We start from the raw sequence: 25,861 nt of genomic DNA, 5'->3' as shown, positions 1-25,861 counted from the left end.
TTTTCTTATGTTAGTTTATGAAGATTTTATATTTATCTGGTTGTCTTTTATTACTTGATTTGTTTGCCTTTGTGTTGATTGTAAATAAAGAAATTTTAATCTATTTGTGACTTTGATTTTTATAAAGTATGCACTCTCCCTAAAAAAATAAGACGTGAATAACGAAAATTTCGAATATGTGAAAATGCATGGACACCCTACTCTCATACAGTCTCATACCACTGTGTTTTTGTAAATATCTCCTAAAATATGAATGCTGCAGTTAAATTCGCTATATTTATTCAAACTAGGTTACGTTACCCATCGACTAGTACTTTAATTAAGCTAAAACCTACTTTTAATAACGAGAAAAACGAAATTGTATTTTAGGCATATTGCCGTCCGCGCGGCCAACTAAAATCGACTCTAACATATTATTGAACCTGCTTTCTAGTACTTTTTGTCTTTTTCGCTGTAACAAATTAAAGACTAATTTTCTATACACATTAGCCTCTATTAATTTGGTGCCTACGGTGATATACTTACCTACTCATAACCTGAAAACTTAACATTGCATAACTTTTTGTATATCTACGTTTTGACCTTTTTTATTTTTGTAACAAATTTAACAAATTAAGACCTTTCTTTTGATGTATCATTCGTCTATCTGCATTGTATAGTTTCTGAGTAATCACGGGCGATGACTACGGCAAGTGGCGGTTCTAGCGGCCAACTGTTCTTTGTCATAGCGGCTTGGTTTTTTTTGTAACAAATTCAGGAAAAGAGGAGTGAAAAGTAACAAATTACTACTAATTCCTGGCAAAGTTTCATCAAAAATTATGAGGTGGCCGCGCGGTCGAAATGGACACGATAACTGGTATGATTGTTTCCAGCTCGTGAGATTTTACCGCAGTGGGACAAACAGATACAGAGCCTGTGTTACCAGGTCAACAGCCTCATAGAGAAGATAGCGGCGGCGGAGCCCGAGTGGATGGCCAAGCTCATGGAGGAAGAAATGATACAATAAGCTCTTGTACCCCAATGATTCTCTTACAATATAATGTTTTTCCAGTACCTACCATAATTTGTATTCAATACTCTCTAATCCATAATTTTTTTCGGTATTTTGAACTAAGGGTCGTAGCACACGTATCACCGTATCAACTCGACCCGTCGCGAATTTACTAGTATTATTTCTATGATCCTACTGCAAACCCATACTAAACGTAATCCTCTTTACACTTCCTGTTTGTTGATTCCGTAAAAAAACTTCCGAAGTTGTAAGAAGTTCTAATTAATACGAAAAGCGATTTACGGAGTTATCATTTGCAATAAAGTCAATTACTTAGCAAAACTTACAAGTGTAAAGGCAGCATAACGTAATCGCCTAGCTTGCGTCGCGTCGCTTAGACCTCTTCCCTCCCGCGGTCTTCATTGCCGACAAACTGATTGAACTAATGCCGTCTAACCATCAACCAACGGTAGGCGAGCTGTAAGCGCGTCATTCAGCTGTAGCCGACTGTACGTGCCGGAGCTTCGGTTATGTGGTTACGTAAGGCCACGTTCACACGGCGATTATTTTCCCGTATACCGTATACGAGATTTTATCGAATAGAGTAGTGTCTATATATTCATGTTGTCTCGTACACACGACTCGCCCATTCGAGAATCTTACGCCCTTGCACGCGTGGCCCGCAGTTGCCCTTGTGCGTTGCATCAGTCGGTTGTCAATATAGAGGACAAATTCCAATATACAATACTGGCACTGTACAACCGGCCGTTGACTGTTTTTACCGTATACGTGAAAAAATCGAATCGAATGGACGCCGTGTGAACGTGGCCCCAAGTGTTCCACTATTGAACGCCTAGGGGAAAGGCGAGGGCGGTGACGATCAGCTCCTAAGTTATATGTGCCGTGACCCTTCAATGTTAATGATCCAATCTACTTTACCTCAAATTAAACAGAACAATATAAAAAATTCTTTATTAAACAACTTCAAATTAAAATAATAAGTCAATAAAAAAATATAAATATCATTCCTATCCAACTGGAAAACCACTTACGGAACAATATTAACGGACTTACATTAGGAAAGGATAAACACCAAACAAATAAGTAGGTAAAGGTCTAATAAAACAAATACGCACTGATTCCAACAGACTATTCAGTTTTATTACCATTCAATCAATACACCATAGGTGCTTATTTACAAGACATCTGACGTAGTGACGTTATGTAGGTTCTTTATTTAGCAAAACAGGGATGCTCATACGCCGCGTGCTAATACATAATACTTTGAGAACTCTAAACATTTGAGGAAAAAAGCGTCCGCCGTCTTGAAATAGAAATTATAATATTGACTGACGGCGTAACTCGCATATGCAACAAAGACGAAGTTATCGAATGTATGACAATTTGATTGTTGCGTTTTGAACGCTCGAATACACTATACAGAGAACACTTGAAGATACTGTTTAATAAATTGATTTTTTCTAGTTACGCTTCCTTTTCTGTTAATAATAACAGTCAGTGTGGCATTATGTATTATCTACAGGACTAAAAGCCGAAGCGCCTCTGTGTACTTAGGGCTCGAGCTCCAGAGCGACGCCCACTTTGTGTCCACCAGCGTTGAAGTTCTGGCCATCGATAGCAGCAGAAATTGTCAAAGTCACGCCTGCAAATAATCATTAATGTTACATCATTTTGCCAAATCACTGCATCGTGATAAGAGATAACGCATGTCGCGCACGTAACAAAACAGGACGAGATCATATGATCTAAGATAAATGAACAATGATGTTAAATTCTCCGAATGGTAATGGTAAACATATGTTTGCATTTGACACAGACAGTAGAGAGTAATAGAGTTTAATTTATCTGTATAATTAAGATAGTTACCTGGGCGCAACTTCTGTTGGTATCCAAGACCAATGAGAGATTTGTTGTTGACCTTGGCATGCAGAGACGCGTCGGCGTCTAGCGCGAACTTGGCTCCGACGCCAAACAGTGTGTCGGCCGAGCCCGCGGTCCACTTCATGCTAATACCGCAGTCGATCTTTTCTGACACCTTCTGGTAGATGGAACCACCGAAGTCCTTTCCGTTGTCACTGTTTCATATAGGAATAACAAAATTAATAATATTATATTCCATGTAGCTGTTACTTTCAACAAACTTGAAAGTAACAGCTGCAAATCTTACAAGACGTATTCAAAGTAGTTAAGGAACAAATGTATTAAATTGAGCTCATTGCCTTAGTGCTTAGTTGGTAGTAACTGGTTTGCATAACAAGAGAGATGACATCCTTGCTAAACCTCACTAACTGGGGCATGTGTTATGCAATCATATAAAATCAATAGCTGTGACTCATTGTGTGTAGTTATTTAGTGCCCTACTATAAGACCTAGATTGAGCTCACTGAATGACCATTGATTTTTCCAGTAATGTATACCAGGAATTGTAAATGGTGCATGTTGTGCTATTAATTCAAAGGTTGCCATTCATTTATGACCAAGTTGTTAAACATAAAATTAATGGGGTTTCATGCAGATTTAGAAAAGAAAACTTACACATTGGTGTGTAGGTTGAAGTCCTTAGACTCATAACCAAGAGAGAAGTTGTTCTTGGAGAACTTGGTCTTCTGTGAGTCGAACTGGCCGTGCACACCGGCAAGCCAGCCCTGGAAGGAGAGGACAGCAGCCACATCCACAATGGGTCCAGCCAGATCCAAATCCAAGTTGGTGTTTACGGCAACGGTATCATTAGCAAAAGAGGTCTTCAATTTACCAGTCTTGGTTCTGCAAATAAAATTGTACTGTAATTTATAACATAAGCATAGTTTATCATCTTATTTGAACTCAACATGCAATAATATTTTTAATAATGTATCATAGAGGCCATATTCATACCCGGTCTGTGGTGCAAAGGTTCCTTCAAGGGTTACTTTAAGGCCGGCAGCAATCTTGTCCTGGATTGTAATATCAGTGGCAAGTGTGTTGTCTGTGTTCCACTTCTCAGTGAACGTAAGGCCATAGTCCTTCACTGCATATTTTGACGAAAGGCTACCGAAAACCTGGAAATTGGCAAAAGTTAATTGCATAGAAATGTCTTATTAGATTCCTTATCAGTAAAATAGGATTTACACCTTATCTTAGTTTGTATAACTAATTTAGAGAATATTCTGATAGATTTTAAAATTTGCCGAATTTGTGGGCAGTAAAACACAATACTATGTACCAATTCAATGGGAATAAACTTTATCAATAGCATTACGAAAATACGACTATATAACTGACCTTTCCGCTCTCTTGGTTGGAGGTGATTCCACTGGCGAATTCAACACCTGTTTCACTCTTGGTCTTCAGGTCAAATTTAAATACACCAAAGTGGTAGCCTTTGCTGAAGACATCATTGGCCTTCTTTCCAAGATCAGCATAGTATGGGGGAGCCATTCCCTATACAAATGAATAATATTAGGGTTACTAGATGTGCAAAAGTGATACATGACTATAAGGTTCATTAACCTTAAAATTGACGAATGTTAGGAAAGATAGTTGTTCAGCCTCATCACATGGATCAAGGTGATGAGCTTTAGCAAAGTCGCGAAATTGCAATCAGTGCCAGGTGTGTCAGGGTCGAAATCGGCTTAGTGACTTATTTACAAGCCACTTCACACAAGGTATTACATAACATCAATGCATTATGACTGAAGCTCTATTACTTGCATGTTCCAGCATTCTGAAAGGCCATGAACATGAATACCTAGATTATAATACGTCTTTGAGGCCGTAAACTTGACCTTCGTGAAAAGAGCCGAAGTCGAGCTCGAATGTTGAAATCACATGCGTCAATTAGCCACTATCCCCGGTGACGTTTCAGTTTAGCAAATAGGGAAACATTACGTACATTTTCATGATTAGAACGGAAACCTTGTCCTACAAATGTCTATGAAAGGGATTTTAACTGAAAGATATGTATGAAATCTCCGAAATTGGAATATGACGTCGATTTTTCCCCGTTATAACCGGCTCGCCCCGCAAATTGTAACCTAAATGAAAGGCTATGAAATTCTTACAATTTCACCAGACACTCTAACAAAAATTGAACAGATTTCGAAATACTTACTGCAGGTTGAATTTATTCACAAATTAGAACTATTTTACACTGAATTCCAGGCAGTTTGCCGAGAACAAGACCTCCTACACTACCACACCACAAGACAATTTTAATTTTGACAAAAAGTCGACAGAGGGCGTAAGATCCGGAACTCACGTTATTGATATTAAGTTCTCTTTATGTGTACTTTATTTTGAAGAAAAATTATTATATTCTACTATAATAATGACAGATCAAAAAATAATTTATTATATATACATATAATATAAACTCATAATTTCGGTATAATGCAGTAATACAATTTGAAAGACTTGTGTTGATTCAGTCGCGATGAAGTCAATGACGTAAGTCTGAATGGTAATCTAGTTATTTTACGTCTTTTTATGTTTTCCTATAAATCAAACATAAATGTTTAATTGCAAACGTTTAACGATTGTTTAAATTAATTATATAGTTGTTTAAGTTGCAACTAGAACTCACACTAAAAGACTACTAAATAAATGGTTGCACACTAACAGCCCACTGGACAATACGCGCGGATTTTAAAACTATTTGTTTATTCTACAAGATATCAGGGACTTACCGATGGTTTATAATATTATTGAGGGTGGTCTCAAAAGTGAGTGGGTGATAAGAAGATTTTAGCCTATTTCCAGTATTTTATTCATCAAAACCTGAAGGTTCTCTTCAAATTATCATTATCAAGGCTATCTAATTTAGTAATAACTAGCTAATTTAATAGTGTATCATCTATGCAACACACCAATTTTTGATAACTAACACGTTGCCAACCAACGCTGAAAATTCTGGGGAAAATTCGTGGGGAAATGAGGGTCAAAGCCGGGACAGTTCCGGAAATAAGAAAAATCGGAAAATCCGAACTAATATTCTGTAATCCGCGGCCTGGTGGGTATATCTTAGGGAAGTTACCATTAATTTATGCTCCTCCATCTCATTCATTCGATTTAAGTATCTATTCTTTCATTCATTAATAATTTTAGGTGGTACCTACATTTGAAACTAAACTTAACAAAAAAAAAAAAAATTGCCCGTGCAGACAATAATTTCTGTAGCGCAATGCGAAGAACTAAAATCTTTACGAGTAAAATAAATGAATTGCGCATAGAGCCACATAGAACTGAGCTTTTAATCAAAATATATTATTTTAAAAACTTACTGTTCCGGATCCAAACCATTTTTCTAAAAAACAAATAAATCCACATGCCTTTTCTGCGTCTTCTTCATCGGCTGGGCAGTCTACAACTTCCCCATCTTCATTTTTACAGACATATCTTTTTACCACTGTACCATCCTATTAACACGACAAAATTATATCATAAATTTACTTTATTTTACCTACTTTTATTATATTAATTCCAAAAATAGTACACAGTCCTAATGATATGGAATTGATATATGCATCGATGACACATTTGCCTGAGTGGTTACTAATGTCGTACCTAGAGATGACCGTTTATACCCTTTCCTGCTATTCATATTTTTATTGCAGTAGAGAGTGGGTGCACAGGGTAGTCTGCAAAGCTAAGAACAGTTGCACGTACTAAACAAGAGTCCTAATAACTTACAGGTAAGACACATTCTTTCGTCTCTCGAATAATTGCAGCGTTTACTAAAGGTAATTTCAAACTTCGCCAACAGTTTAAAACTTCGCCAATATTTGCGTAATCAAATATATTCTCAAAAATTGGCATAATTAATTAATAAAAAAACATTAAAATTACAATAATAGTGTAACGAAAAATATATGACAAGGTGGGACGACTAGATTGTTTGGATTTAAAAATTTTACAAATCTAATAGGAATGGCTGTTACTTTTATGTAGGGACATAATTGATTTGCATAATCTCAGAAAAAGTTTTGTATAGGTACTTACACATACTCGATACTTATGCTTTATTCCGGCCTATGGACCTATATTGGGTAGGTACCTATTACGTCTACCCTAGACTCAGTCTGTTTGTCGTTCGCAGAAGATCGTTGAATTTTTTTTCATTATGAAAGAATAACATCGCGTCATGTGTGAATGACCTTTGTCGTGGATCACCTTTCCGTAGCAAGTCTATAGTTGGTATACAAGAACCCAGATAGCTAGGTATGTTATTGGCATTGCTCCACGGAAGCTAGATCTAGTTCCAACATCTGGTAACTGTCATTTTATAGGCATTCCTGTCGAGGGAGTGCTATTCGCAACGATAGAAAATGTATTACCTAGGTACTTAGCAGATGCCGATGATAGAATGAACTAAGTTAATAATGCCTGCTTTTCTTGAATCTATAAGGATCTCTAATTCTTCCTTTTACTGATTCTATACATATTATTTCGAGCCTATCCATTCTTTAGATAATTTCAATTTGCCTCTAAATCTTAGCATTTCCTGCGAAGTTCCCTCAATTAGCACCCATCCGCTTGATAATGAGTTGACTTTGATGCCAGATATTTTTAGTAGTAGACGTTGTTTATTCGCTCTCGCATATATATAGAAGACAATAGATATTACTGAATGTAAACTTATATCGTATCATATGGAAACGCTCTGAAAGTTCGAGCGGCCCAATTCTCGAATGGTCTGAAGTTTATTTTAGACGCTAATCTTGTTCAGTCGGCATTTCAGCAAACAGTTTCGGACGCTTCAATCTGTATCTGATCAATCCGAGGAGCACGCGTGTATCGAAATGGATGATGAAGTGCGTCATTATAAAATACAACAAAACGATAAATATGGACGGTATTTGATTGCAAATAAGGATTTAGTGGGCGGCGAATTAATATTTACAGATACTCCATTCGCAGTAGGACCAAAACCAGGCAAGTGTTGCAAAAAATGTGTTTAACAACTTAGTTAACTGATCTAGAGGTAGAACTAAGGTAGACTGTTTTTCCGATGCTCTTTGTAGAAACTACCCGTTAGTAATTGTTCCTTGTTTCGATTTTAAGTTTGAAAATTACCTGACCGGACCGGCCACAAATCAATAGATCTGTTCCTATTCCTAAATAAGAATACCTAATAATATGTGCAAACATCCCGTATGCATATAATAATTTGCCTACCTACTTAATGAAAGTTTTCGCCGCATAATTAGTGTCGGAAATTAAATTGTTGCATCTGCTTGTAGCCAAATTGTTCCATGACAAATCAACAACTTTCATATATTGTCATCATTCTTAAATAATAATCAGGCAAAACAATTTATAATACTTACCGACGTTGTTTCATGTACCCAGTATACATTGTATCTAACCCGTTTTTTATTTCACCCAAAGATTGTTTCAAACGGACGGAAGGTTTAAGAACTAGTTATAGATCTATGTGCGGAGCAGGGGTTCGAAATATCTAGATTGATTTTGAATCTTAGATTATTTTTTTGTTGACGCTACAACCTATAACCGGCCACTTACTACCCATAGGCGAAAATAATTGTTTTGCATTTAACTTATCATTTAAAAGTCTTCATCAGCTTCAAACTTTTGTGTCGAACCACGTTCTATGCGTGAGTCTGTGTAAAACAAATGAATATACCTACCTACAAACGAACGTCAACCTACGGTTCGGTTTAACAGACACTCCACCGCTATGCCTAAGCTGCTACTGCCCCGTGGAGAACACCATGTGTTCCTCGTGCGGCTGGCCAGTCTGCAGCGAAGAGTGTGAGAAGGCGCCCGCTCATGCTGGAGAATGTGCCGTGTTCTCCGCCGCCAGGGTGCGCTTCCAGCCAGTTGAAGATTGGACTGCTAGCGCGCCGCAACTTGACTGTATAACACCGTTAAGGTACCAATCCAAAGTCGGACTAGCTATCCTACATTGTGGCGAAAATAATTGTTTTAAATCAATAGAATCTATGGATTTTTCTCCCATCGATGGTCTGCATTTCTTGGATAAATGAGAAGACAAACCAACCAGCAGTCAGGGTACTTAATAGATATTTTCACTTTACACACACAGAATACTTTTGGCGAAAGAAAAAGATCCCGACAGATGGGAGCGCGATTTAGAGGTGATGGAGACGCACACGGCGGATCGCAAGGAGCGGCCCACCTGGGCGGCTGATCAAGTCAACATCGCCGACTTCCTCGTAGACCACTGCAAGCTTGCCAGCCGATTTGATAAAGACTTGGTGCAGAAAGTCTGTGGTATTCTGGAGGTAAAACTTGACCAACGTTGGTATAAAAACTAGAAAGCGATGCGTCAACAAAATTAACCAACTGTCCTGTTATATGCATCTACAGGTGAACTCCGTTGAGATCCCGTCTCGAGGTGGCTTCAGCATACGCGCCCTTTATCCTCAACTGGCCATCGCAGCACATAACTGTGTTCCTAACATTGTGCACACAATACTGCAAAACGATTATCAGTAAGTACCCTCTCATTTGTCATCAACTTTACCTATGTAAAAATTTGCATCCTCTATCAGCCTCTTAGCATCCAGATGCCAAGGTAATATCACCCTTATTTCATTGGTTACAGAGTGCAAGTTAGAGCTGCTATCCCAATAAAGGAGGGAGATGCTCTCCACATATGTTACACGCACTCGTTATCCCCTACTATAGTTCGACGGGACTTCTTGGCAGAGTCCAAGTTCTTCCAGTGCGATTGTGCGCGCTGTGCTGACCCTACCGAGCTCGGCACGCATCTCAGTACACTTAAGTGCAGTAAATGTGACAACGGTGTAATACTGGCGACTAACCCTTTGGGTAAGTAAAAGCACAAAGTATACATAAAAAGTAATAATACTCGGACCGGTAGATAGATACACTTTTGCAAAAGCTACTTGCAAAATACACATAAGGTTTTAAACTGGAGACAGTGGTGGATCTATCGTATTTATATACCCTCCCTTTTAACTCCTTCATGTACCTCTCCTATGTAATCTTCCATGTACCTGAATTGAATAATGTGATTTTTAAAATTGCCATATCGAATGGTGCCCGCAATCTAATTTTAAGGGCTGGATCAGCCCCTAACTGGAGGTGTAAAATACTGAGACATATTAATATATATGTTACCGTAAGATTACAAATATCGTTAGATTACAATCTATCTCGAGAGATTGTAAACTGTCGAATTATTGTGAACCGTAACATCTGATTGCAATTTAACGCATTATTTTTCGCTATATTATAATCTATCGATGAGAAATTGTCAAATTGTCAACTGTCCGAAAGCTCTCTCTGATTGGTCAGTCTTTTTGTAAGATCGACCAATCACGACCAGCCGTTCTGTTCCCATGGAGTTCCCGTAGAGTTAGGAATGAAATAGAGGTGTCAGTTAAATAAAATAAATGCTGTTCAAAAATTCTTCAAGTATTAAATTTATATAAAAATAACTCTTATAAAAATACTCATCATCATCCTCCGAGCCTTTTTCCCAACTATGTTGGGGTCGGCTTCTTAAAGTCATATTAAAAGGGAGCTTATTAAACAATGCATTCTAACAGTAAAGTTCTAAAATAAAATATATTTATCTTCTAATTTTTTAACTCAATACGTTTAAAATGTAAGCAAGCAACATGCAGCAAGCATGGCTTCTGTCACGGCTCCGGCGCTGCGGGGCTCCGGCGGTCCCATGCGAGCTTATCGTCGCAGATGGTTTTCACGCTCACCACCGCAGCTTCGGCTTGCTGGCCGGCTCCGCCGGCCAGCCTCAGCCGCGGCGGCGAGCGCTGAAACTACCTGCGCCTCAGCTCGCAGGCCGCCTCGCCCCTCCGCGCCTACGCGGTTTTGAATTGCACTCTAGGGGTAGGGCAGACAAGACTACGTGGAGTCGGTTTTGCAGCGATTCGTTTTCGTTTTAATTGTGTGTAATTTGAGTCTTAAAAATTAAGTACAATTTTTGATTTTATAAAAAATTAAACCGTCACTTATTTTTGCACGTCAAAGAGCTGTGACACCGGGAGTTGCAAAGAACATTGTCTTTTTGACGTTCTACCAATCAGCGCGCGAGATGCATTCCGTTCTACGCCAGTTGACAATTTGACCGCTCTACATCGCTCTCGATCTTACAAAAAGACTGACCAATCAGGGAGAGCTTTCGGACAGTTGACAATTTGACAATTTCTCATCGATAGATTATAATATAGCGAAAAATAATGCGTTAAATTGCAATCAGGTGTTACGGTTTACAATAATTCGACAGTTTACAATCTCTCGAGATAGATTGTAATCTAACGATGTTTGTAATCTTACGGTGACATATATATATAGACATAGAGTATAAAAAAGTGAAATAAGATTAAAGTCACCACAACAAAATCATTTACCCCGAGTCATTTACTTAAAAATACTTGCAGACAACGAGGCGCCCTGGTCGTGCAACGACAAGAACTGTGGGTTCAAGACGAGCGGCGCCGCGATGCGCAAGATGTTAGCAGTGGTGCAAGCAGAGATCGATCAGCTCGATGCCATGGAGCCCGGGCCTGCTGCCATTGAGCAGCGGGAAGCTGCTATTAAAAAGGTACCTTACTACACACAACCTTTTTAAGGGAAATCATTAAATGACCCCTCCCGTTATGGGTGCAACGTGAGGGATGTCTCTTGCTAACTAAAACCCACCAAGTTCCTTCTTAAGCCCTTTAAGTACCAGGGCCGCGGTAACTCTTTCTAACAATCCCGCAGCCCTGTAAGATAAACGACTAATGCCCGGGTTCGCTGCATACCGATAAAGTGTCAGTTAGTTATCTGCCAGATAAAAGCTGCTTATAATTTCTGCCAGATAATGCTGTCTATCATCATCAACTGCATAACTTTTTCCCAACTATGTTGGGGTCAGCTTCACTTTTTTCAAGTTAGACTATTTTAGATAAAGGTTTTTCTACCAAAATCAGATCTCAGTCTGTGTTAGTTCAAAAAATACACATGGCGCTAGTAGTTTTTATTAAAATGAGCCAAAATTTATGTTCCAGTACAAATCAGTATTCCACCCGCGTCATTCTCTGCTCCTATCGCTGAAGCACTCTTTAGCACAGCTGTACGGTCGCGTGGAGGGCTACGGACTCGACGAGCTCCCCGACCTTCTGTTGGAGAGGAAGGCGGAACTGTGCCGCCTTGTGCTCAGCACCCTTGATGTTATCACGCCAGGGGATACACGGATGAGAGGTAACATCCGTTCAATCTAACAGCTAGACTGTTGACTGAACGTCATACAATCACACGTCTTTATATTAAGCAAGTGGTGGAACCATAAAGTAAATAACCACTAGAGAGCGCACTCGCCAATTTCTTCTAAGAACGCGACTCACCACTGCGGGCCGGGGGGACGCGGCATAATCCGCGGCTACTATTGGTCAGTTCAAGGTCGAGTTGCATGAGTACGCTCAGCAAGGGATTGCTCTCTTTCAATTAAAAAATATCGATAAAATGTATTTCATCGTAGTAATAAATACTCAATAAAATCGTATAAGAATAATTAATATCTATTCTCTATCTATCAGTCTATTACAAAAAAGACCTCCTTACAAGAAAATTATTGATTCTTAAAATGTATGTGTTAGTATAACTTTTTCGAATTAATATTTTAGGGTCCTGATTGTTTTTGGTAAATAACGATAATCGAACGTCTACATATTTCTTGATATATTTTAAATAGGTACACGATGTAATTATTTCAAAATTATGAGGTTTATAAAAACTAAGATAGGCAAAAACATTGTTGGAATCGCTGAACTAAATAAACATTGTTTTAAATATTCAAAACAATTGAGAGTGAAGTGCCTCGAGCAAACAGCACTTTGTTATTGTTGGGGACCAATTTTCCATATTTCTGGAATCTTAAAAAATCTAAAATGAAAATATTTTTTTTTTATTACAGTAAAAGTAATTTGGTCTATGGTCAGTTAATTAACTCATTAGCCAAAATAAAACATTTTTAATCAATGTAAATTTTACTATTATCGATATCCACTTCATCCTCAAAGGTAACAGCCCAAATTTCATCGATAAGAATACAAAGGGCAAGAAAGAGATGGACGTATTAGAATTTCTTAATGAAAGAAACGGACTTTTCCAAAAGACATCAACGAGCGTGAGCGCGGTTCACCAACCACCAATTTAAATAGACCCCTGTGGTATTTCGTAATACAATTAAATCGAAGCCAAATTTTGGTATTGATACTTGCCGATGCCATCCTTTTTGTAACTAGATGTCCTGGATTGTTTCCCGCACCATTTCATCGCGCATGTAGGCATTTTTTTTGATTTTTACTAAATAAAATCCTCAATAATTTAGCGTGTTCGCAGGTCATAGACTTGGTCGCTACTAAAGGATCGTACTGATCGTAGCCTTATAGTACGCGCAAAATCGCTAACTTTTGGCGAGCGTCGGGGCACTGTATGCGCAGTCAAGTGGTTTTATAGTCTTTGGGTGGAACCAACCTTAAAAAACTAGATGAGTGATTGAATGGCGTTATTTAATTAGTGGGCTAGCTGTTTGATTGAATGCTCATCACTTGGCCGCGACACATACCTATGTAGCTACATAACTTTTTTTCAGGTATGATGTTATATGAGTTACACGCGCCGCTGATGTTCTTAGCCCGAAGCGAGTTCGGGGCGGGACTTATTACTCAAGAAAAGCTCAAAGATAGATTGCAGGAGCCCATCCAATGCTTGGCCGAAGCTGCACGAATACTGATGAGGGAAGATCCGAACAGCCCCGAAGGCATCACTGGGCGAGTGGCACAGCAGTCTATGGAACAACTTAAAGCTAGCCTTGAATGTCTATAAAATCTAGTCAAAAGCCTCTGAAGGCAGAATAGTATTATGTGGCAAGTTTTTACTTTATCCCTTTACTTAATGTATACAGGTACTCCTGGCATTTTATTTAGGAAATAATTGATTGTTTCTTTGTATTGAATAGGCTATGAAATTACTCATTTGAATTTCTTTCACTGTTGGGATGCTACATGTGTAACATCAAGCTACATTTTATCCTGGTAAAGGAAGAAGTTGCACTGGGAGTTAGGCGAAACCACGAGAAACTGCTAATAAAAGCTATAAAAAGACACTACATAACAATGATCTCTTGGAAAATAATTCAATAAACAGTTTGTTGCATTTTACTCACATTTGTTTTATTTCGTCATTATTATATTACACTTCAAAATTTAATTTTCTTGGGCTTTTTGCTTGATTCTACATGTATAAATTTATTTTGTTGCTGTCCTACATCTTCAATGTTTTCTGAACTGTCTAATGTGTGAAGTTTTACAGTAGTCTCTTCCTTTTTATCCATAACCTGGAAAACATAAGCCAATTTTTATATTTGCTACAAAATGTTATAAATAATATAACATTGAAATAGTTTTGTGTTACTCACAGTAGGACAATCTTTCCTCAGATGTGTGACATCACCACAAAGTTTGCAGGATCCACCATTAGGGTACAGTCCTTTAGGGTTATCAGGACATTGTCTGGCTATGTGACCCTGCAAATTTCAGCAAATAGAAACTTTAGATCATGAATATTAGGAAAGAAACTATTTGACAATAATATAGATAAATATGTCTACTTACAGGCTCCTTACAAATAAAGCATGTAGCAAATCGGAACTCCTTATCCCTCTGTACTTTACATTCAAACTGCCTGTGTTCTGTGGAGCCACACTTGAAGCAAACTCCTTCTGCAGTATCAGCCCCTGGTATCTTTGACTTTAGCTCAGGGCAGTCAGAGAGCACATGGCCACCTTTCCTACAGTTATAGCAGACTTCCCTCTTCATTCTTGCTAAAGCTTTCTCTGCTCTTCGACGTTCCAATTTCATTGTTCTCTGTACCTCACTTTTTGGTATTCCTTTTTTAATCATATTAGTTTTAAGCTCTTGCAGTCTCTCTGCATCCTTCTTCATAACTGGGAATCCATCAAATCTTACCAATTCTATTTCTTTGCCATGGACAATGAGTTGGAAACTTCTGTCATTTATCTCCTTCCTCCTCACAGGTTTGCCATCAATTAATTTTTTATTCTTCTTGTTTTTTGCTTTGGTCTGGTTATTTTTGGGGATTTCATTACTTTCTGCTGAATTTGTGTTATTATCTTTAGGGTTGTCTGTTGATTCTTCAGATGTCTTATTTTGTTTATTTTTCTTCTTCTTATTTTTCTTCCCACCTTCAGTGTTTTGTGTTACATCTGTAGTTTTCTCTACATTTTGAGGATCTGGTGTAGATTGTGAATTTTTATTTTTCTTCTTTTTAGGCTTTTTCACTGTGCTCTCATTGGTTTCAGAAGTGGCTGGTTGTGCATTACTGTCACAGTGACTTGCCTCAGAGACTTCTGCATTGCCAACTTTTTTCTTGTTTTTCTTTTTAGGTTTAGCTGAGGACTCTGTGAGCACAGTTGAGTCAGAGGTTTTCTTTTTGTTTTCAACTTCTGGAAAATCACACCATGTTGCTTTCCTCTTTTGAACTCTGTGATCTTTGAGGAAGTTTTCATAATTTTCAATGCGTTGTTGTTCCGCCTGAAATTAAACATTAAGAGAAAATTACAATTTATATTATTAAACTTATAATGCTAAATATATCACATAATGAAAAAAATCACATTAAAAAGTTATTGTTCCTTAGTGGGTAAAGAACCAACCTCTCACATATGAGTGTGTTGGTTTTATTTCAAGTCAGGAAAGTACTAATGCAACTTTTCTAAGTTTTTATGTACTTTCTAAGTTTATCTTGCACACTAATGACTGTGTTTTGGAGGGCACGTTAAACAGTAGGTTCTGGCTGTCGTTGAACATTTTTGGAAGTCGTTATAGATAGTCAGAAGGCAGAAAGTCCAATTAGCAGTCTTACCACGCCATGGTAAAACTGGTTGGGTTGTAACTAGGTTGAGCAGGTAATATAGTCAGCTTCTTGAAAGTACTGGTACTTAGCTGCATCTGGTGAAACTGGAATCCAACCCCAACAACAGAGAAAAGGCTCAGGAAATGATGATGATCTCATAACGAAGTTGGAATAAAAGCGAGTCAAATTACAGTTTGGTAGATAAACTCTATACATACTTCCTTCCTCTTTTTGGATTCCTCATTATTCACTTTAGCCTGCAACAACTGTTCTTTCATAACCTCCCATGGTGTACTGTCTTCAGGGGCTCTTTCATTCGAAGACTTGGAACCTTTGGCTCTAGCAAATCTCGTCATGTTTTCAATTCAATTATCAATCAAAAAGCATGTAATTTAATAAGCACATGTAAAATACTTCAAAATATCATGCCTCTTCGCATTAAGTATCTTCTTGTCAAACAAAACTGACACTGACAATGCACTAACATGAATGGAACCACGGTAGTTTCTGTCAATTCGTGTGGCTACTTTAAGCCACACTTTTAACTTTTGAGCTATTTTCGAGTATACTTTAGGTAAAAAATGGATATACAAAAGAAAACAACAAAATATTTGATGAACAATATATTTCTTACATTTGATTGGAAAAATAATTCCATATTTCCACAAGGCAGCTGTTTTAACATTTACGGTTTTTGTACATCATTTACGGTTCTTTTTTTTTTTCAAATTTGAAGTAGTTTATTTATTTATTTATCATTTACGGTTCTTGTAAAAAAGTTAAAGTACATCACTAACTGCTGGAAATGTGTTTACATTTTGCAAGTGCTTTTTATAGATTTGAGGTTATAAGTTCAAGTTTTAATCAATTGTTAAACAATTTATCAGCAGTTTTGTAGCAAAAAACAGCTGCAGAACAGTTTGTAACCAGTGATATTAACTAAATTCCTGATCACCAGATACGCTTACACCAAGAATACAAATTGTTTATCAGGTAATAAATATTTCTTAAAGTACCATAATAAAGACTAAGTTCTATAAAGTTGTGTAAAATGTTATTATAAATGACCAAATTATTTTATAATGACATCAGACCATTTTGTATATGACATGACTATAGGACAGTTGAAACCCGCCAAATTTCAAAACGGCCATGAATAATTATAAATTCTTTCGTACTTATGGACTGATAAAACTCACAAATAACCAAAAGTTTTTTCAACATTTTTTATTACAAAATCAGGCTATTACAATTTTGCGTATCTATAATAATAAAATTATACTTATTGCCATCTGGCAAACTACGACAATTACCAAGAAGCTCGATAGACTACCAAGTAGCAATCTAAAAATAAATGTGAGAAATGGGTGACACGATTGATGAATAACCACGTTTGTAGACGCCGTTAGGTAGTTTCTTTTCATAAAAAGTTAACTAAAATACTTAGGTACATAATTATTTTATATATTTTTAACAATAATACATAATGATTTTGCGTGTAAAAACAATTTACCTACAAACAAATTACGAAGTGGAATGATTTGTCATGTAATAGAATTCAATTAAATGGTTCACTGTAATAATTAATTAATACAAATAGGAAATGCCAAATGAAACATTGTCTGAACTCATAATAAAAACGAGAAGGGCTACTTAATAACAAATTAACATACTTAAAATACAAGTAAACATAACTATGAATATAAACATACAGTTATTATAAAATACATTGCTACTTTAAACAGCTATGTCGTAATAAAATTAAACATAATTTAATTTTAATTAATGTCCTTGCATGAACAAAGATCAATGATATAAAAACGGGTTGTTTACATAACACTATAGTGTACTAATTGTGTCTACTCTAAGATTATAAGGAGGTAAAGTTTGTACTTCAAGGAAAGTTTCATTGTTGCTGAGTGCAGCTTTGTTTTTACATTAAAACTGGTGTAGCTGTAGTAGGCCAAGAAGCTATACATATAAACTGCACATAAAGAAGTTTGAAGTCACTTAAATCTTATAATGCTGTTAGATGAACTGTTTTCAAAATCCGAAAACTCTTACAGGAAGAAAAAATTAGGCCACATAGAAGTGCTGAACTTTTCTGCTATTATTATAAAAAAAATCGTTATATACAATTAATGATAATTTAACAAGCTTCGGGTGACAACCGACGTGCCATTTTTGATGGTAATTAACACTTTATTGCTTGATATTTCACAAATCGTGACTTGAATGGGTGAGAAATTAGCACAATCCCGCAAAATACATATGCTTAAAATAAACAAACCATACAGCGACAAACGATAGACTCTAAAATAATTAATTGCAAGATGAGCGGCATCTAACAAGAAATATAGAACTCGAAAAAGGCAACTTTTACCGAGTCCATAGAAAATACGCAATGTACTCTCTTTTATTGTAAAAGTATAAGATAAATTATATAATTTTGCAATATTGCAATTAAATAAAATAAATAAAAAATAACGTTAATTAACAAGTCTACTATATAATGGCAATAGCAGCGCCTTTCGCTGCGTCTCCCCCAGACGTGAATTCTAAGGGTAAACTGTAGTAATGTTCAACAGCTCTTTGCAAAACAGCATTTCTAGACAATCCTGAACCATTTCCCACAATTCGTTTTACATTGGCATTCCGCAGAATTTCTTTAGGCATCATGTGGTGTAAGTTTTGTATTAAGCTATCACAGAGAGATTTAAATACACTTCCCAGATTTATGTTAGAGAGATCAATATTTTCTACTGAAGCCCTAGCTGTTGGCGAATGTCTTTCGCCAAGTAAATGAGGAGTTATCTGCATGGTCGATGTCTGAGCTTCTAAGCCCAAGCTAATAAGTTTTTCCCATACCTTAGCTTGCGGGGTAGGGAATCCTAGTTCAAGCATCCATTGCTGCAGCATTTTTACAAACGTGGCCAACACGTTACCTCCGTTTAAAGACGCAGCAACTACCAAATAAGTGTTATTAAAATATGGCAAATGTTCGACTGTTTTACAGTCTAAATCTGACACGTTATTCACTACAAATGCAAGTTGAGCTGATGTTGATATGTTTAGTACAGCGTCCTCCTTGCTTTCGAGAGTAGCAATAATTGAACATTGTAAATCACCCATAGCAACACTCACCGGCGTTCCCTCAGGAATTCCATTCCACGAGGCTTTTAAATTTCCTGCAAATTCGCCACTTTTATTAATCTTAGGTAATAACCTGACTGGAAAATCGACAGATTGCAAAATATCGATATTCCATTCATTCTTTTCAGTGTTAAAGTAGCCCCAACTTGCAGCATTTTGGTCGGACATTATAGGTGTCTCTAAATCGCAAAGCATAGCAACAACAAAATCTTGGACAGTTCCAGAATATTGGAAGTTTTTCAGTTTCTCAGGCTTGTGCTTGAGCATCCAAAGGAGAGTCGCGCATCCGTATCCAGAATAACAATTAAGATGTGAATCAGGTTTTGGCAGTGAATCTAAAAATTCTGGTTTGCACCTTATATCTTGCCAAGTATATAACGCTGACATATTTTCTCTCTTCGCTTCATATCGCATCACTACTCCGTCTTTTTCTACTTTTTCCCAAGCCCTAAAATATCAATTTTTATTTTATCAAACAAATACATATAATTACAATTACAGACCATTACTAAGTATAAAAGAAACTGAAAAAAAAACTGTAAAAGAAAGTAAGAAAAAATATCCTCTGTGAAGAGTAACGCAGGTTAAAATATTTATAATAATGAACATTAACGTACCCATCCCTCCATAGCAGAACTCCGTGCATTTGACCACAGACCCCAATCTTTGTAACATTTCGCAATACGTCTCTTGGTAGACGCGATATGCAATAGTGAACAGCTGATACTATTTTCGGCACATCTTGTTTGTTGCCTTCAATACCTTGATCACTTGGTATGTTTGCCGCCGTATCCTTATTCTGCTTAGCAACTATTTCCTTTGTGTTTGGATCGTAAACACAAAATTTCACTGATGTCGTTCCAATGTCCATGCCCAACACATAACTCTTCTCGGCCATTTTGCACTAAAATAGAATGAATAATTGCGAGTAAAAAATATCACACACACGATAAAACAGAGAGACTAGACGAACCACGCGGAAATTAGTTTCGATTGCTCGATCACGGCAGCCGCATGAGAATTGAGAGGTGGGTGGCGGGTGGTGTCTGGTGGCAATGCGCCCGCATTGACCTCGTGTTAGGTATTACGTAAAAAGGTAGGTTTGTATTTTCCTTATCTCATTGAGTGGCTGATGTGTTTATCAAACACTTCAGCGATTCACTGACTTAGTGGTAATGAATAACTTCTGTTATATATTAGTTCTACGATAACAGGTGCAAATTGTTTTTTTGATAATGTAAACAAGCGCGCAGTTGTATGTTATTTTTCCAATTCCACCAAAATGTTTATTCATTCTGTATATTTAACAGTAGTTACCTAGCTCGCGTTGTTTAGTTTGAATACAAATAGACAGCAGTGGTAATTAGAATTTAGGTAAGAGCTCCGCATACTGCAGGCTAAACTGTCGGCCGATATTTGGCCCGATCGATGGTTGGCTTACAGTTTCTTTTGAAGGTAATGTTGATTCCAAACAAAAGTATTACCTGATATCAAAAAGTTTGCAGTTTGTGGATTCTCATAAACTACTTCAAAATAATGTCAATTACAACTATATACCTGAATGCTACTGCCACATGGCGAAGTACAGACAGTAAATGTGATAAGAAATGTAATCTAATTCTGATAATTTAATAGTAATCATTAATTCATCGCGTGACTTTATAGTAGTAAGATGAATAAGCATTTGCACTCAAATGTTTTTTATGTATTTAGTAAAATTAGATATTTAATATTCCTCTATTATGCACGGATGTGTTTCGGAATCGAACACTAGATTCACGTCAATGGTTAAGTATTATTGGGTTGATGTAATTTCATACTTGTTATGGGTAGTCGTTAGACTTCGACAGTCTTCGAACTTTGGCGAGTGATAGCATGAGGTCTTGTGTGTCAAGTCACGTATGACACCTTTAGGTTTAAGAGAGCAAACTTTAAATTAGATAACCCAAACATTTTTCCGAAGAAAAAAAGGTAGTCGTAGTAACCTATGTACACAATTATTATATACCATACAAACTTAAGTGCTTAACTATCTTTTGACTAATGTTTTATCCGATGTTAAATAAAATAATTTATCTATGTCGCTTAAGCTATCCCTTTCTTTTCTTTTCAGAAGTATGGGTAAAAGGAAGAAATCTACCAACAGTGGTACTGATGGCTTAGTAGTAAAGAGCAAACGAGTCAACACAAATACCGATAATCTCGAATGTAGCGATAATGAGCCTAAAAATGAAGAAACACATACAACATCTAATGTCAAACAAAAAATTAAAAAGAAAAACCAATCACAGACAAATAAAGGTCCTGCAAACAAAAATAAAAAGATAATATTCAATGATGATGATGGTGAACCAGTAGAAGTTAATAACACTACAAATCAGAAACAACAAACTGATCAACCACAATTTTCTCATGAAAATGAAGAAGATATCAAAGACGAGGATATTGATAAGTTCTGCGATGAATTAAACGAAGAAGATAACGAACAATACGAAAACTGGGTTAAATTGCTAGAAGAAAAGCTTAATCCAAATAAAAAAAAGCCTAAATAATGAAGTGTTTTTTATTGAAACAATCTATAACTCAAGCGTCGTTTCTCAACGTAGGTTGTCAGGTACAGTTTAATATCTATAGTATTCCTGAATGAGGTAGTAAAATATTACTGACATCGTAAACTACTTTTATGGGTCACCACGTCAGACAGTAAACATTGTCGTGAGGATTACGTGATTTGCGGCTGTTGGTAGCTATCCTCATACTGACTACTTTTCATTGCGCAGATTGTTTTATGACGAGGATTGTCCTTTTGTTTTAGAACTTTAATGTATATATTGTTGCCACCGCGGCACCTGCGCGCGCAGCTAATTCCGCAGCTTATCACACGATTTTTTTTACTCGTGGCATTACTCAGTGTTAACTCACTGATATATTTTTGCAAATCAACTTTTCTAAAGGATTATTCCGATTCCACGTGTCGGGAGAACCTTAAAAATCCTCGATGAGCGCATGACATGTGGGGTCCTTTAAAGATAATCCTCTAAGTTTTTGAGCTTTCGGTAAGTTGTAAAGCCTCAACCTTTATTACTTACTTACCTTGCAGCCCATTGCTAGTTCTTATGTCTACAACACTATGTAAAATTTATCTCAGCAAATGTTGCGTCATTAAATGCTCATCTAGGATTTATAAGATATCTTCATATTTTAATCCTCATACAGGGCAAAATTTGTTAACCGCCGAAAGTCTCGAGTATCATATGATAATGAAATTAACCGATCCTTTAAAAAAATCGTGTAGGTATTGTACCTTCTCGTCTCTAATGCTATTTACTGATGCAGCAGTGGTGCGGAGGAAATGATTCGCACTTATCAAATTCACCCACAAACGGTTAAATGTGTCGCAGTGTAACTACCACTACATACCTAGAGGAAACGACCTCTTAAGGAGCCCCTCACTGCGCTTTCAAATTGTTTTATGAAGTGCTGTTTCCCGCGGTTTCTCAGATGAAGCAACTAATAACTGCGATAAAAAAGCTGATACTTAACAGTATTCAGGAGCCTATCTTTATCTACATTCATGAGGTTTGACCGCTTTTATCACGTCAAAATAAATAAACTAATTATCGCTATTATACATACCTATAATTTTGCCGATTATTCATGACTTGTTGAAATATAAATGTGTAATACCTACAGCTCTGTTTACCCATATCGCTATCCACGAAAACAACTGAACATAAAGTTACAAAGTCGGGAGACAGGATTTCATAAATTGCCGCTGTTATCTTTTCTAATTTTGTATTACCACAAATGATCCTAATCGCTTTACAAGATATCTTATTGTACTACGTTAATAGCTTCCTACTCTTATTACAAACGACCTTGTTAATGACATGTTTTATTTGAACTGTACCATAACAATGCGTGAAATATTATTAGGTTGTTGACCTCGTCTGAGGTGAATGCGGCGACTACTCCGTTCATTCATTTTAAATTTAAATTAGAAGAGGTCAAATATAAAAAAAAGAATGGGATGAATAAACTACAGATACGTTGCAATTCAGTAAGTATCTAGATTTAATGAATCTTGATTAATGAACTTAAGTTAAACATGCAATAATAAAAGAAAATACTATATTAAACATTGGTATACCTGTGATTTGAAATCGGTAGCACAGTCAGTAAAACAAGGCAAACACACGAAATGATTGCAATATTAGCGCTATCGCCAGTGATACTGATGCTGTGTAGATTGCTATTCTTAAATAGAGAACATGTCGTCAGTTATGTACCTACCTACTTTTTAAAACCGGTGTTTGAAGCGCTATAATATATCACGCTTTGTAGAACACCACTACCACAAGATGTTTTTTTTTTTGTTTGTCTGTGGCATCTGTCATATGTCATTTTCACATTGAGATGACATGTGACTGACAATGTCTGTTCCAGGCATGTTGACAGATTTTATACGAATGCTGTAGAATTTCGTGATTTCTCTTTGAATATCGGTCAGCAACGGTACAAAAATAACGGAACTTGCAGACTCTCAGACTCAGTGAAAAACCTGAATTTCCTCAAATCTGTGACTAGTGAAAAAAGGTACAAAATAATGAACACCAATAACTCATATATAAAACAATAATGATACAAAACTGTTAATGTTTCTGTGAATGAGGTAAATAATGGATAAAAACAAGAAAAACGAAGACATGGACATTCCAAATGTGGAAGGAAACTTACTGCAACAACCGAAAGAGGAAACATTACCAACTAGGAACCCGCTAATGAAAGTGCGGACTTACGTGCTTGCGTTACGGCCGTGGTCTCTCAGTGCGAGTTTACTGCCGACTTTGCTGGGGGCAGCGCTTGCGTATCGACTGCCCGGTGACAGTGGCTTCAGCTGGTGTACTTTATTATTGACTCTTTGTACAATTATTCCAGTTCATGGGGCTGGCAATGTGGTTAATACATATTTTGATTTTGTTAAAGGAATTGATAACCGAAAGTCAGATGACAGAACTCTCGTGGATCATATTTTGAGTATAGATGAGGTGGTCTCGCTAGGTGCTATACTATATTTAGCTGGATGTGCTTCATTTGTACCGCTTGTAATTTTATCACCAGCCCGCATGGAGCACTTAGCTCTAGTATATTTTGGTGGACTATCTTCATCATTTCTATACACTGGTGGTATTGGACTTAAATATATAGCTCTTGGTGATATTCTTGTTTTAGTAATATTTGGACCAGTATCTGTTGTTTTTGCCTTTTTAGCACAGACTGGAAGAGTGGACTGGCCAATAATATACTATGCAATACCACTTGCATTGAATACAGAGGCTATTTTACACAGTAATAACACAAGAGACCTTGAGACAGATAGTAAAGCAGAAATAGTAACACTAGCAATATTGATTGGGAGAACTGCATCATATTTGTTGTATGCATTTCTACTATTCATTCCTTATATTATGTTTGTGGTTGCATCAGTGCGATGTTCATTGTGGTTTTTGATCCCAATGCTGACATTACCAAGAGCTTTTGAAATAGAGAGAAGGTTTAGAAGCCCTGAGACAATGAGATATGTGCCTAGACAAACAGCAAGGCTCAATTTCTATTTTGGCATGTTGTACATGATATCTTGTTTGTTTGCTCACCGCCTGCCCTTCCTACTCCGATGAAATATACAAATGAATCAACAAGTAATGTACAAGGATCATGAGATATCAGATTTCCTCTTGAGCTTATGACCTGAACATTTTAGAATGAATGGAAATGAACATTTTAAAGTAGAACTGACCAGTCTTTTAAATCATGATTATGTATTTAAGCATTTTATTTATGTGAATAGTAATCTCTTGTAAATACAACAGCATGATGATGAGTAATTTTGTCAAGATGAATACTTTGTAAGTGCTAGCTAGATTTAAATACTAAAAGAGTTTTTTGAACTCAATATGGTATCATATTATATGCTAGAAATTGGTTCTACAGATTAACTACCTACATAGGATATAACTTGAATCAGTTTCAGTTGGTTGACACTGGAAATTCAACACCATACAGGAGAATGCTATCAAAGCCTTTATCTGCCTTATAATATGAAATGTATCAGAATAAAGGCTTATTTGTATATGATTACATAAGTGTTAATGATTGACGAGTTTAAGATTTTGGATGGAAAATGTCACCCTAATTATTTATTGTACAGATATAAATTATCTGGATATTGATAAATCAGCCTTTGTTAGAAAATAGTAAAGTTAGAGACCAAATAATTTATATGTAACTTTTCCTTAAAATCTCACCGGAAGTTGTGAGCTTAGTTCCAAGATCTACTTTTACTATAATTTCTTTGTTATGCAAGAAACATATCATACTTGTAAATGGCTTTGTTGTGAGTTGTTTAGTATTGAGTCATGAGATCAGCATAGTCATACATATAATGGATTGTTCTTTGACAATGAACTGCCCTCTTACAAATGCTAAATTGTTCTTTTAAGGAATACAAAAGCAGCACTACTCCATAAATTATGGAACCTGAATGTGAATAAGTAAAGATTTAATCATTAAAATTTAATAATCTTGGTTCTGACCTTGTAACTTGCATCTATACTTTTCAAATAAATATTATCTACCTCTTATTATGTTTAAGAGCTATTAATGTTAAGGTTTATAAGAAAGGAATATTTGTGGTTGTAGTAATTTTGTAATTTGAATACAATGAAATCTCTTTATTGTGAATTGACAATAATTTATTTATTTAGCTAGAGAAAGAATAAAATTTAGTCAAATATAATTCATGGATAAGTTAATACTTTGTTTTATTAT

General features: G+C 36.4%; 6 protein-coding genes across 10 annotated transcripts in view; 3 read left to right on the top strand and 3 right to left on the bottom strand.

The window, feature by feature from the left end:
- LOC110375818 (COP9 signalosome complex subunit 4) overlaps positions 1-1,053 on the top strand; it is a 29,836-nt gene extending 28,783 nt beyond the window's left edge. For all 3 annotated transcript variants that reach the window (XM_064039105.1, XM_021334079.3, XM_021334078.3), the window contains one exon: positions 873-1,053. In XM_064039105.1, the coding sequence (XP_063895175.1) occupies positions 873-1,006 (134 nt within the window). In that variant the 3' untranslated portion in view covers positions 1,007-1,053. The remainder of the gene's footprint in view (positions 1-872) is intronic.
- A 1,071-nt stretch (positions 1,054-2,124) lies between these two features.
- On the bottom strand, positions 2,125-5,244 carry LOC110375794 (voltage-dependent anion-selective channel). Its single transcript, XM_021334047.3, has 6 exons — positions 5,103-5,244; positions 4,274-4,432; positions 3,887-4,050; positions 3,548-3,775; positions 2,879-3,087; positions 2,125-2,654 (listed from the first exon to the last, which is right to left on the bottom strand). Exons 2-6 carry the CDS (start codon positions 4,427-4,429, stop codon positions 2,563-2,565), a joined length of 849 nt encoding a protein of 282 aa, XP_021189722.1. The 5' UTR covers positions 4,430-4,432; positions 5,103-5,244; the 3' UTR covers positions 2,125-2,562.
- A 2,321-nt stretch (positions 5,245-7,565) lies between these two features.
- On the top strand, positions 7,566-14,166 carry Smyda-3 (SET and MYND domain containing, arthropod-specific, member 3). The gene is made up of 8 exons (XM_064039110.1): positions 7,566-7,921; positions 8,675-8,882; positions 9,057-9,255; positions 9,341-9,465; positions 9,579-9,805; positions 11,401-11,564; positions 12,013-12,205; positions 13,599-14,166. The coding sequence occupies exons 1-8, from the start codon at positions 7,789-7,791 to the stop codon at positions 13,829-13,831; spliced, it is 1,482 nt and encodes a 493-aa protein (XP_063895180.1). The 5' UTR covers positions 7,566-7,788; the 3' UTR covers positions 13,832-14,166.
- LOC110375783 (zinc finger CCHC domain-containing protein 9) lies at positions 14,153-16,350 on the bottom strand. The gene is made up of 4 exons (XM_021334031.3): positions 16,099-16,350; positions 14,620-15,558; positions 14,424-14,531; positions 14,153-14,342 (listed from the first exon to the last, which is right to left on the bottom strand). The coding sequence occupies exons 1-4, from the start codon at positions 16,234-16,236 to the stop codon at positions 14,205-14,207; spliced, it is 1,323 nt and encodes a 440-aa protein (XP_021189706.3). The 5' UTR covers positions 16,237-16,350; the 3' UTR covers positions 14,153-14,204.
- A 929-nt stretch (positions 16,351-17,279) lies between these two features.
- On the bottom strand, positions 17,280-23,320 carry LOC110375800 (sedoheptulokinase). Of its 3 annotated transcripts, none has more exons than XM_049849940.2 (3): positions 23,184-23,320; positions 19,651-19,937; positions 17,280-19,481 (listed from the first exon to the last, which is right to left on the bottom strand). In XM_049849940.2, the coding sequence occupies exons 2-3, from the start codon at positions 19,929-19,931 to the stop codon at positions 18,386-18,388; spliced, it is 1,377 nt and encodes a 458-aa protein (XP_049705897.2). In that variant the 5' UTR covers positions 19,932-19,937; positions 23,184-23,320; the 3' UTR covers positions 17,280-18,385. The 3 variants fall into 3 exon arrangements, with proteins under 3 accessions (XP_049705897.2, XP_049705904.2, XP_049705908.2); XM_049849947.2 differs by lacking the exon at positions 23,184-23,320 and adding an exon at positions 20,518-20,726; XM_049849951.2 differs by lacking the exon at positions 23,184-23,320 and adding an exon at positions 20,007-20,465.
- Positions 23,316-25,845, top strand: LOC110375784 (ubiA prenyltransferase domain-containing protein 1 homolog). Its single transcript, XM_021334032.3, has one exon. It carries the CDS (start codon positions 23,713-23,715, stop codon positions 24,709-24,711), a length of 999 nt encoding a protein of 332 aa, XP_021189707.2. The 5' UTR covers positions 23,316-23,712; the 3' UTR covers positions 24,712-25,845.
- The last annotated feature ends 16 nt before the right edge of the window (positions 25,846-25,861 follow it).

This window comes from Helicoverpa armigera, chromosome 18 (assembly GCF_030705265.1).
Source record: "Helicoverpa armigera isolate CAAS_96S chromosome 18, ASM3070526v1, whole genome shotgun sequence".
NCBI lineage: Eukaryota > Metazoa > Arthropoda > Insecta > Lepidoptera > Noctuidae > Helicoverpa > Helicoverpa armigera.
This window is presented reverse-complemented; position numbering and strand designations above follow the sequence as displayed.